The following is a 13192-nucleotide window of genomic DNA, read 5'->3' as shown; positions in this document are numbered from 1 at the left end:
TGTGTGTGTGTGTGTGTGTGTGTGTGTGTGTGTGTGTGTGTGTGTGTGATAGAGAATAAGACAGGCAAGGCCATTCACTCACCTGGGAAGCCAACTGAGACAGTAATTAACATATTTGCATATTTTATTGTATTTGTCAGTTTGGTAAATTATTAGACGGAAGGCCTCACTGATGGGACTTTTTATAGACACAATATTATATGATCTCTGTATACTGTACTTGGTCCTTTCCTTCCATTATAATGATGGAATACATCTTCTCGCTCCATGTTTTCTAAACTGCTCTGGTTGTGTTCTGGCAGCCTGGGAGTGCGGGTGCAGATCATTACCAGTACGACAGCAGTAATGCAGTTAATTGGCAGATCAGAGGTAAGCCTATTGTACAATTTAAATCTGCTAATCCTCAGTTCTTCTAGTTTTATCAAGATTTACTCCCCCTCCGGATTCACGTTATTCCGAGTGTATGTTATAATGGAATAGAGGATTATGACAGATGCAACACTTAACTGACTGAGACTGTATTTTCTCTTCTCCTTTTCTTTCAGAATACAAGGTAAGACGCTCTAGCCCAAAACTAGCTGTTACTGAACCAAGAGTGAATGGTCTGGATCAGTAGATAAGAGAGTACCTCACTCAGTAATGTTACAGGTACGATGGCACCACATAAACAGCTTATATGTTCTTTCTGGAAACAGGAGAAATAGTGAGACAGGCAAACTCTGCGTCACGTTTTTTCATCTCGCTCAGCATAAAGAGAGGAGAGAGAGAATTTATTAAAACATTCACAATTTACATCCTCTCTGTTACGAACATTCAAGGTTCTCTATAAATAAGACAACTTCAGAATACAATACCATTCGTGTTTTGTCTTTTTTTCCAGCTTCAAACAACATAGCTTATGTTACCACTTACATATGGTTCCTAAATGCATCGCCATTCCGACTAAAATCATTTACTCTTCCAAATGCATGAGCTGACAGATTTTTACCTTGTCTTAACCACTTTTAACATAAATAACATTCGTTTTAACATTAGCTTCCCACATTTAACACATCACCATTTTAAAACTTTTAGACTTTACCAAAAGTTCTAGGATCTAAAAAAAAACTCTGCCCGACGTGACTTCAGTAGCAATAAGGACGTTATCGCGAACATGTGGCTACTGCATATGTACATATATGTCTCATAGTTCATAAAACGGCCTTAAATAGCGGACATGTAAACTTCAGCAACATGTCTATATTACATCTCAGTTGCTTAACTTAATTTACTTTATCCACCAACCTGGAAACAGGAGAAATAAGTGAGACAGGCAAACTCTGCGTCCGTTTTTCATCTCGCTCAGCAGAAAGGAAGAGCCGCAAAGCGGAGCCAAACTGACGTAAAGCCCCCCCTGAGCACAATAAGTGTCACACTGCCCCCTGCTGGCGACCCACAATTACTCCTGATATCTATAAAAATATTTTAGTGCAAGGATGGGTGAAACAGGTAGGTTACCCCTGAAACAAATACTCAACATTAATTAAAAATTACAGAACTACCACAAATGTGATAACACTAGTGGGCAATCACACGCTCCCTGACAGAAAAGAATGGCTCCTGACATTTCCAAAATCTTTATCTCAAAACCGTTCACATTTTCACTCTAACCTGTGATTCTCAAATTCTATTCATCAAACAAGCATGGTAGGGGAATGTATGTGCTGGTGCTTGGTAAGTGCCTGAATTATGGTGTCTGGGAGTAAGGAGTGGGTGTAATATGGCAAACAAAAAGGCGGAATGTATGGGAAGAGTGAGTGGCAGTGTAGTGTGATGAGGTTCCCCATGACAGGTGATATAGGGTGCGTGGTGTATCGTCACTGAGTTAACCGCGGCGCGAACTGACTGATGGTTACCTAATGACTCATATGTAGAAAACGGCGTGGCCTTCCTCACGAGCGGACCTTCTAACCTCTCTTGAGTGTGTCTACAGGAGGGGTCAAAGGTCGAGCTTCTGAGCCAGGGTCTTGGGTGTCTATTGTTTTCCTCTCCTTCACAGGTCCAGCAAGCAAGAACAGGTTTTCATAGCGTCGTGTCTCTTTCAAGTAGGATTTGTTAAGTGTCAGGTACAGCATGACTTTCTCTCCTTGCAGGTACTGTCCTGGCCCACTAATCTCTGGTTACATGGTGATACTGTTCCTGTAAGTAAACAGGACTTTTCTCTGTCCTTTCGGTCGGTCTCCTAACCAGTATCCCGAGCCAGAATCCTCATCTGAATCATTTTCACTGTCATCACTGTCTGCTTTCTTGGGAGTGTCTGCAATTCCGCCTCGGTTTTTGTCTGTTGTGTTTTCTTCTCAGGGAAGGTTGTGTGTCGGGTAGATGACATTGCAGGTAATCATTCACCAACAACAGGAGATTGCGGTGCAGTGTCCGCTTTTCTGTTTTGCTCCAGTTTAGGGAGACAACGTACACTGGGTTCCGCAAGTTGACGTTTGACTATGGTATATAGTCTTCTCCCAGTTATGCCCTTAATTTTCCTGGCCCTCCACGTTCGCTGAGTGTTCCGGACCAGAACTCTGTCCCCTGGTTGCAGTACAACTCCTCTTCTTTCTTGTCATAGTCACTTTTCCCCTCATGGACTTTTTGCTATTCTCGCCGGCAATGCGGTATGGCTTCAGACATCCTTTTAGCCCCTTCTCTGCAACTCCTCAGGTGAGTATGGTTCCCTTTCTCCAACCATCCAAACAGCAAGTCGACTGGGAGAGGTGGGGTGACGGCCATTTAAGGAGGAAAAAACGGTGAGTAGCCGGTGATTCAGCCTGGTAGAATTGTAGCGTGTATACACTGCGGGAGTGAATCCTTCCACCGCAGGCTTTCACTATTCAGTCAATGTTCTTAACATCTTGGAGGATGTGCGGTTCAACCGCTCAAGGGTTGCCTTGGGTGGTATGGCGATGTCCGCGGGTGGCCCAACCCCTGACAGCCGCCTGTAATGATTGGAACAGTTTGTTTCCAAATTCACAGACCCTGCGTCATGATGTAGTTTGGATGGATATCCAAACCGGGTGGGTATGAAATCTTGAAATGCATCAGCAGCTGTTTTTCCCCGCTCTTGTTCTTCGTGGGGGTATGCCTGGGCAAATCTAGTGCAAATGATCAATCACTACTAGGATATTATTCATATCCCCCACAACTGGTTTCCAGATTGCAGTATCAATACACACAAGCTCTAACGGGAAGTTTTGATGTGATGCTGCCCATAGAGCTCGAGTGTGTGTCGTGGGTTTCTTAACCTGATACAGGGACATTTTGGTGAAATAGTCTTCATTTCTTTACGCCATAAAGGCCAGTAAAATCTTTCCCGAGCAAGATGGAGCACTTCTTTCTGTGCCTACATGACCCATCTCATTGTGTAGGTACTTCAGAGCTATTGCCTGTGTTTTCAGAGGGAGGACTAACTGGCTTTTGGCTGGTCTTGTCCTTCTGTAAAGAAGGCCGTCTTCAAGTTGCAACTTACTCCATCATGCAGCAAGCTTTCGGGTGGCTCCACTTACGGTTTGGCGGTATGTCATCTGTCAGTTTTGTATTGACTCCTTAACTCAATAATCTTGCCTATAGCTTTGATCCTCTCTGAGACTTCACAGATCATCATGGATGATAGTGGCGGGTGACCATGAGGTTGCGGGGGAGATCCGGGTGAACACATGTTAAGTGACACCCAGGCCACATCCTCCCGTCTGCTGCCTGACTCCCATCCCACGTACAAGCAGCCTCGTTCGAGAGCTCCTCGTTACAAACCCCCTCATATGTTTCCTTTCCACGGGGAGGCGAGACAGTGTGTCTGCATCCACATTTGACTTTCAGGCCTGTACCTGATGTCAAATCGGAAATCTGAAAGTTCTCCCCCACACGATGACCACAGCGTTGAGTTTGCTGTGCTCATGATATAGGTCAGGGGGTTGTTGTCCGTGTACACAGTGAAATGGGGAGCGTAGTTACAGGTAGTTCCGGAAATTTTTCACACACAGCCCATTTCATGCGAGGAACTCCAGTTTTTCCACTGTGCAGGTGGTAGTTCCGCTCAGCTGGTGTCAAAGTCCTCGGCCATAGCCAATGACTCTCGCTTTCCATTTGCGCTGATAGAGGACACCCCCAGGCCCTGGTCTGAGGCGTCCGTATGCAGCGTGAAAGGTAGTTGAAATCAGGATATGCTAAAACAGGTGGGGTTATAGAGAGTGACCAGTGCTCTAAGGCTTCCTGATGTTGAGGTGGGTCCAGGTCACGGCTCTCGGGAAGCAAGCTGTGGGCGTTTGGTGGTTTTCCCACCGTGTTGGAATCTGGGCTTCCCTGGCTGTTTGGAGAAGCTCAAAGATTGGCTTTTGCAATCCTGGAGAAAAATCCTGGATGTAGACCGATAATCCCCAGGAAGCCGGTCAGTTTCCTACCTCACCAACTGTCTGTGGTGTCTTGCTTGTCAAGGTTTTGACTGCTTCAAGGTCCCGTGGGTCCTATCTTGACACCATCGCTTGCACAGGCGCCCCACGTACCTGACTTCTTGTCTGAAAAGTTCACACTTCTCAGGTCTCAGTTTTACCTCCGTGCCGTTGAAAGCCTGGAGAACTTTGCGGAGGGCCCACATGTTCATCGAATGTTCTTGCATAACAGAGCACGTCATCCAGATATGGGATGCAGCATTCATCCCTGAGCGCGCCTAATACCTCCTCCATGCTCCGCTGAATGCTGCTGGGGCATTTGAGAGTCCGAATGGGATACGGACCCATTTCATAGAGGCCCAGGGTGATGAAGGCAGTCAGGTGCGTGAACCTCAGCGATGAAGCCCTTATGGTAAGCTTTTCCTGGTCAGGATGCTAAACCAGGTGTAGCCCCCCAGTGTGTCTGTCAGGTCTGTATTCTGGCAGCGGATGTCGATCAGGCACAGTCTTTTTGTTAGAGGCATAATCAATACAAAGACGTAGGCTGCCATCTTTTTTCTACACAGACAACTGGGGCAGCATATGGGACTTGGATTTAACAATCCAGCCTTCATCAGCGCTCCTGCACATACTCTTTTACCTCTTTAAACATGGCTTCGGGACTGCTGAGTACGCTTTTTGTACCGGTGATTTCATCTGTGAGGGTGATCGACATTTGTAGGCTTGGTATGCATCCATATCATCACTGTCATGTGCGAAAGCTGCCCGCTCTTCACGCGCATTTTGTTGACTTTTCCTTCGTCATCATCAAGGTGACTAAGGTCGATGGGGGGTTGCCATAGACGGGACGGGTGTCAACAGGGGTAGATACAGCACTGTTAACAGTCACTGTGGGCTTGTGTGCTTGGGGTGAGTCTGTTGCGATCACTTTTTCAACACAGTGGATGCTGCCAGTGCTGTCTTTTTCTTGGTAGAGTAACTGTATGTTTGGTGTTATTACCCACCGGTACACGCTACATAGGGTTCTTGGATTTTGTACCTCCAACAGACCTTCACCCACGTCCAGTTCTGTCAACTGCACATGGTTGTCAATCGCAGGCTCAAATAGGAGACCTTGGTCAGATGTGCTCATATGGGGAGGACTTGGCACGTGACCACCGGTTAACCGACCTGCGGGATAACGATGGCCTGTCTACCTGTCCGTACGCGCCCGCACTCTACAGAGGTCTGCTGGCTGTGGGCGAAGCTCACCAGTTAGCTCTGCCTCTCTGCTGGTATACACGGCATTACAGATTAGGGCGACAAAGTTTGAAATCAGCTTTTCAGTGTGTTCTTGTATATCTCCTCCAGCAACGTTGAAACCCAGCAGTGGTATCTCCAGGCAAGACTGCTGACAAGAAAGGCACAGTGATTGACAGATTAGGGTCCTCATTCCCCATCAAATTGCACTGTAGGTAACAGCCACTCAAACGGGAGGACATCACCGTTCACTGCATACACCCTTAACTCGTCTTCATCACCAATGATGTCACTGAGTGGCCTAACAGGAGTGTCAGGTAAATATTTACTTTTCCAGTCTCTATCAATCATGCTTACCTGAGCCCCAGTGTCTAGCAGAGCACTGACTGCTAACCCATTTAGGTTACACTGAGTGAGAGCTCTCCTTCCAATGAGTTTGGCTAGGCGTTCCCTTTTGCTGTGAGGCAAATCATGAGTGAAGGGAGTGGTTGTCTTGTTTGGTTGTTTCTGTTTTTTTGTGTTTGGTCCTTTTGTCAGTCTTTCATTTCCAAGTTGGTCAGTATGACAAGTGTCAGTTGGACGCTCGCTGAGAACCCGGTCACTGTTTGTCCTCGGCAGGGACCGGCTCCAGTTTTCCTGATGTTTGGTTCTTTAGGCAGTCCTACTGCCGGTGGCCTTGCCTCCACAGTGTGAAACAGTGAGGACAGTCGGGTCGATCTTGCTCCACACACTGTGTCACAGCCATAGGTTGCTCTCTCCTGCGGTCGTCCTCTGCCTTTCCATTGTGGCTGAACTGTCCTGTCCCCTGTGTCTGCATGATGTCTCATGGACTCACCATACTTGTAAGCTGTTCAAGTTTTTCCGTTAACTGCTGGATCACATCTGTTTTGGCACCTTCTCCTTTACACTGGGACACTGTGCGCGTTGATTTCAGACTGAGCACTGTGCACATTTGTTAGTCTTTGGCGGGGCGGGACCTAGCCTTCGCTGCCTTTCACTTTCATCACTCATATTTTCTTCATCTGTTTCAGGATTGCCTCGTCCGATATTTTGGTGTCCCCAAGCAATGGTTTCAGCTCTTCCGCGACATCATCATGTGTATGACCTAGGCCCTGATACACGGTGTGGAGAAAGACGTCCTGCACTGTGCTTACACTGTACTGACATCTGTGTCAGTATGTTTGGAGGCCACATGATCTTCTGTTTAGTCCTATGACTCTGTATAGGAACTGTTTGGGGTGTCTCATTGTCTTTTTGTTTGGTGCACTAGCTCCGCGAACAGCTCGTGTTACTTTGCTCGCCCAGGTGGATGGAGGAAAGTTTTAGCTCCTCTACAGTCAAATCATCCTTATCATCAACATGTCTTTAAAAGTTCCTGCTTGATGACTTTGAGGACGCTCTTCACAACCTCTGCATTGCTGAACTGCTCCTTTAGCCGTCTTCCATCTGCCGACAGACACTGTTATAGCTGAGATCTGCCCCCTGGTCCCCAATCTGACCTCCCTGAATCTTCAGTTCCCTGCGATGAAGGTAAGACAACTCTCTTAAGGAGAGCAACTTGTCATGGGTCAGTGGTGTCGAGTTGTCCCTTAAACCTCTGATGCCTGCTACATTACTACTCTGTGAGGTGGGTCCTATCTTTACAGATGACTGAGGGGCAGACGGTGGAGTGGGTGTGCGTTTGTGCGGCATCATTTTCTTACTTAGCTCCTCATAACTAGTAAGTATTTTCTGCAGCTCTGTGTCATGTGTGTCACTAGCGGTAGGAAGTGCCACGTGGGTTGCACTATCCAACCCAAAACCGGTAGCATCACTATCATCAGTTTGGTTAACGTCTTCATTAGCTTGACTTACATCCCCACTGACTGATACATCAATTACAGCAGCTTGTGAATCACGACCCTGAATGACTGTGTCGATTACATCCCTGAGGTTTAATAAATGTGCCATCCCAAAATCCTCTAACTCCAGTAAAGGCTCACTGGACATGAAACGCAAATATACTCAAAACAACCCTCCTCAACTGTCGACTTGAGGCAGACTCGTCCCCTCTGGTCCCGCACCCACTGACTTGGCAATCTGGAACAGTTCATCGGCAGAGAGAGTGAGCAGGGTTTTTGATGGCCCACACCAACCTTTTCCTCTCACCATCCGCCATAACTGCTTCCACTTCCACGCACTTGGTCACAAGAGTCCGGATCACAGTTCACGCTCTGTTCTTGAGAGTGGTGATTTCAGATGCCACGCACAGTCTTATTCTTTATTCGTTACGGTATCCCTTCATCAGTAGACCGGATCGATGATCTGGTGATCTTTTTCACTGGCTGCAGTTCGCTGGTTGCATCAGGTCCCTTTTGGTCCAAGTTGCAGTATCACTGGATCAGCTTCCGGCCACAAGGTGGGAGTGATCCCGGACGACGAGCCCCCATAAACTGTTACAGGTACCGACTGGCACCACATAAACAGCTTATATGTTCTTTCTGGAAACAGGAGAATTAAGTGAGACAGGCAAACTCTGCGTCCGTTTTTCATCTCGCTCAGCAGAAAGAGAGGAGAGAGAGAATTTATTAAAACATTCACAATTTAAATCCCTCTCTGTTACGAACACTCAAGGTTCTCTATGAAATAAGCACAACTTCAGAATACAATACCATTCGTGTTTTGTCTTTTTTTCAGCTTCAAATGAAACATAGCTTATGTTACCACTTACATATGGTTCCTAAATGCATCTCCATTTCCGACTAAAATCATTTTACTCTTCCAAAATGCATGAGCTGACAGATTTTTACCTTGTCTTTAACCACTTTTAACATAAATAACATTCGTTTTTAACATTAGCTTCCCACATTTAACACATCATACATTTTAAAACTTTTAGACTTTACAAAAATGTTCTAGGAGCTAAAAATAAAACTCTGCCCGACGTGACTTCAGTAGCAATAAGTGACGTTAGCGCGAACATGTGGCTACTGCTATATGTACATATATGTCCTCATATTCATAAAACGGCCTTAATAGCGGACATTTAAACATTCAGCAACATGTCATATATTACATCTCAGTTGCTTAACTTAATTTACTATTCCACCAACCTGGAAACAGGAGAAATAAGTGAGACAGGCAAACTCTGCGTCCGTTTTTCATCTCGCTCAGCAGAAAGAGGAAGAGCCGCAAAGCGGACCAAACTGACGTAAAGCCCCCCCTGGAGCACAATAAGTGTCACACTGCCCCCTGCTGGCGACCCCACAATTACTCCTGATATCTATATAAAATATTTTAGTGCAAGGATGGTGAAACAGGTAGGTTACCCCTGAACAAATACTCAAACATTAATTATAAAATTACAGAAACTACCACAAATGTGATAACACTTTAGTGGGCATCACAGTAACACCCACTTGTGTAGCTGACTGACTCCTCTAATATTTAAAGTAGTCCAATATGTTTCAGTATACTTCCTTCTCAATCAAAACCAAGAGTGGAGATCTTTAAGGAAAGATTTACTATGACTTTTTTGTGGTATTTCTTGGGGGAAAGTCCAACAACTTATTTATGAAATAATAAATAGACTAAAACCGTCAACAGTCAATAGAGTTGAACTTTGTCAAACTTAATTTTTTTTGTCATTTTGGTATGATTGGAAAGAGTTGAGAGCAATTCGTCAAATTCACACTTTTTTTGAAATCATAGAAATTGAAAAGAAATAAATGATTTTTCCAAAGTCTCCTCTGTTTATTAAACAAGAACCATGTCTGCACAAAAACAGATTTTTCTTAATCTCTTCCTCAGTGAAATACATTTACATGCATGATTCATTACACTTAACGAAACAGAGAGACTTAATCATTTTTTAAATTAATTGTAGTCTCTGTCACTGCGGTCTATGCTGTCATTGGCCACTAGATGGTGATAAAGCTAAATAAAAGAAATCAATCTGACTGTCTAAATGGTGCTAAAACTTTCAAACCAAGCTGGTTTATGATAAAAAAATTTAAGATATGGAAATTAGAATTGCGGTATAAAAACCATTGAACAAACAAATGACATCACTAGTGTAAGTCCCTTGAAGGAGCATCTGAATGTAGTATAATATTCTGTGGTCACAGTGAAAAACCATGCCAAAGTTTTTGAAATTTTATTCACATGGCCATGGCCTCAACAGAGCATTTTTGTGCAAGAAGTTGAATATATGTTTTGGATTTAATTAGATTAATTTATTTTTTATAGTTCCTTGTGTACTTGAAGAAGAAAATGAAGACTGTTCTCCACCAGCCACTTGTAGAACGTCAGGAAATGATGTACGTTAGAATGCATACATAGACTAAAATATATAAAATGTGTGTGTGTGTGTGTGTTAGATCTACCCGTATGAAGCCCTTATAGTGTCAGTCAGAGGGCAGCAGCGTCTCCCAAGTGATGTGGATCGAGCCAGACTGGAGGTAAACTGCTGCAGGATTACAGTATTTACTAAATCTACTTCCTATATAGACAGACAAAAGTATGATGAAAACGGACAGACCAGCTTTGCTATCAATAGAGTCATGTCTAAAAAATGTTTATTGATTCAATTTCTGAAACAGCGGGATGTCTCTAAATGTCTCTGTCTCCTCTCTCCTCCCAGCGTCACCTCTCACCAGAAGACTTCTACAGAGTCTTTGGCATGTCTATGTCTGCCTTTGATCATCTTGCTCAGTGGAAGAAGAACGAACTAAAGAAACAGGTCAGACTCTTCTGAGAAAAGGAAGCCAGGAGAACCGTCTAACCGAGTGCAGGTCCTCCGCCAACAACAACAACAAGCTCTGAAAAGGGGCCTTTAGAGAGGCCTGCAGACCCCAGATTGACTGTTTCACAGTGGAAGAGGAACTGGTTGAAATAAAAGACTCCACTCTTTTGAGGTAACAAGAGCAGAACTGTTCTTGGCTCCTGATCCTGTGTGTACTTGGACATCTTAAACAATACATATGAAGACAGCCAACTGGCCAAAAGAGGAAAGAAACTGGAATCAGAGGAAGGAGATCATGATGACTATGAGAGGTAGTAGATGAGCCACACTGGAGCTGCAACAGACATAAAGCTGATGAGGATATCCTACCATACTATGGGGTTGCAACACTGCGCCAAACTTGCATCTATGTCCAAAATTAGGGAGAGAGTTTGGGTAGCGAATAGGCTGCCTGGAAGACGGACTGGCATATTGTTGGAGGCAAAAAGGATCCAGTGTTAGTCACACAGACGCTATCATCATCAGCGACCAATAAGATAAAGAGAATAGTGTGATTCTCATTAGGCTTATTGAATGTGACATACACAGGGTGTTTTTATCTGTCTAATAAAGCGAGATGTACCTGTATGTGTTTTAAGGGGAAGGTAACCTGAACGTCACACGCAGACACCACATGCAGAACACTTTACAACCGAAGGGACAGGGGTGTTACCGCCTTTGACTCTTTTCCTGCTTCCAACGTTAGCTACACGATTGCTGGATATAAACCAGACACTATACAGTATTAAATTGCTGTGAGCTGTAGCCTACATTCACTTCTAAACAGAGGCGGAACATAACGTAATCTCTGAGATTATTCAGCTCTCAGAGCTGAACCGGGCAGACACATCAGTTTTCTTCAGATTCACCCTGGGTTAGGGTTAATTACGTATACTGCTAACTTACAATACTACTAACATGACCATCGCCAAAATAGACTCGCAACTCAGAAATGAACAGCGGAGCTGCTGTTTGCAGCAGAGGTGCTGAAATTTGTTAACAATCATATGACATGTTACCTCTCTCTCTCTCTCTCTCTCTCTCTCTCTCTCTCTCTCTCTGCTTGCTCACACACATACACAAACACACAAACAGTCTGGTTCTGCTGGTTGATTAACGCAGAAGGTGCTGAGGACTCTCATAATGGGCCGGGTGGGTAGCGCACTGCCATGAGGCTAATGTCTGATTACTCCATATTTTCATTGTGCTATTTTGAGATAATGTGAATTAACTGTGACATAGAAATTAGGTTTTAGTACTGTACACACCCTTTAAAACAAGATGTTTTTTTCTTATTTTATTTGAAGAAATCAAGGTTTTTGTCAATTCATACTCGCAGCTGGACTCATGAAGCGGCTCAGAATTTCAGCTGTTGGATTGCACCATACTGAATCATCTGTGTGTGTGTGTGTGTGTGTGTGTGTGTGTGTGTGTGTGTGTGTGTGTGTGTGTGTGGGTGGTGTTTGTGTGTGTTTAATACAGAAAATGATAAATAGAGGATTTCCTTGGATGATTATGCAGACCCTCTGAATAAAGGGGAAAACAATGCTCAAACGATGGAAGGAAATAGGAAAAAGGTGAAGGAAAGAAGGATTGGGACACAGAAGAAGTAATAAGGAAGGAATGTGTGAAGGGATAAACAAAGAAAGATGCAAAGAAAAAAGAAGTACTGACAAAGAATGTTTAAACAACAGCTAGCGGGTGTCACAAAAGAGAAGTGTTAGGAAAGGATTTGTGTTTGGGATACAACCACAGGTGTGTCAGAAACTAAATGGATTTAATGGGAACAGAATGTGTTGCATAGTTTGTAATTGAATGTGAAAGATGAAAAAATGTTGCTCTCTAAACAGAAATTGTGTGTGTGTGTGTGTGTGTGTGTGTGTGTGTCTGCAGGTCCAAATTGAATGTGTTGAGTACAAACTTATTTATTTTACATTTTTTGGAGTAACAATTTTACAATTTTAAACATAATTTTGAAACCCATGTCTGTCACTTCAATAAATAAATTATTCGAGCATCACTATTTTATTATGTATTGTCTTCATTGTTATTTTCCATAACCCCTGAATGCAGGCTACATGATGAGGGATTGGATGGCACACAGGTTTGTGTGACTGGGTCTGCGATTTCTTGAAAGGATTCAAGTGGTTCTTCCACGAATATCTGGAAATGTTGGACTTCATTGTAATTAGATTCTGAGCTGTAATGTAATTTTAGGTTGTTTGATAGAAATTATCACCATGTTTATCACAGCAAACCAACAGTACTAGAGATTAGTACATAGACCAGTGATTGCCAACATTTTTAACTTTGTCCATGATCTCATTATAGGATCATTTGTAAAATCCAGGATTGAATTTAAAATCCTTCTTCTGACCTATAAAGCTCTAAATGGTCAAGCACCATCATATCTTGAAGAGCTCATAGTACCTTATTGCCCCACTAGAGCACTATGCTCCCAGGTATGCAGAGTTACTTGTGGTTCCTAGAGTTTCTAAAAGTAGGTTGGGAGCCAGAGCTTTCAGCTATCAGGCTCCTCTACTGTGGAATCAGCTTCCTGTCTGGGTGCGGGAGGCAAACACCGTCACCACATTTAAGAGTAAACTTAAAACTCTCCTCTTTGAACGTCCAAACGTGAAACGTGATAATAAAACTAGAGAAAGGTAGGGCAGTACAGCCTGATGCGGGAGGGGAGAGTTCTAGCCTGACCAGGCTCCTCTCTTTACCCTGTTTCTCTTAGTTATGCTGTAATAGTTTTAGACTGCTGGGGGACTTC

At 43.9% G+C, this 13192-nt stretch overlaps 1 protein-coding gene across 8 annotated transcripts in view; it reads left to right on the top strand.

Moving 5' to 3' along the window:
• The window catches only part of LOC116700693 (actin-binding LIM protein 3), a gene marked incomplete in the record, with an annotated part of 54054 nt that extends 42209 nt beyond the window's left edge, over nt 1-11845 (top strand). For 4 of the 8 annotated variants that reach the window (XM_032534100.1, XM_032534098.1, XM_032534097.1 and 1 more), the window contains 4 exon segments: nt 300-369; nt 546-553; nt 10013-10093; nt 10276-11845. In XM_032534100.1, the coding sequence (XP_032389991.1) occupies nt 300-369; nt 546-553; nt 10013-10093; nt 10276-10389 (273 nt within the window). 8 annotated transcript variants of the gene reach the window in all.
• Nucleotides 11846-13192: the final 1347 nt, after the last annotated feature.

The sequence above is a fragment of the Etheostoma spectabile genome, chromosome 13 (assembly GCF_008692095.1).
Source record: "Etheostoma spectabile isolate EspeVRDwgs_2016 chromosome 13, UIUC_Espe_1.0, whole genome shotgun sequence".
NCBI lineage: Eukaryota > Metazoa > Chordata > Actinopteri > Perciformes > Percidae > Etheostoma > Etheostoma spectabile.
This window is presented reverse-complemented; position numbering and strand designations above follow the sequence as displayed.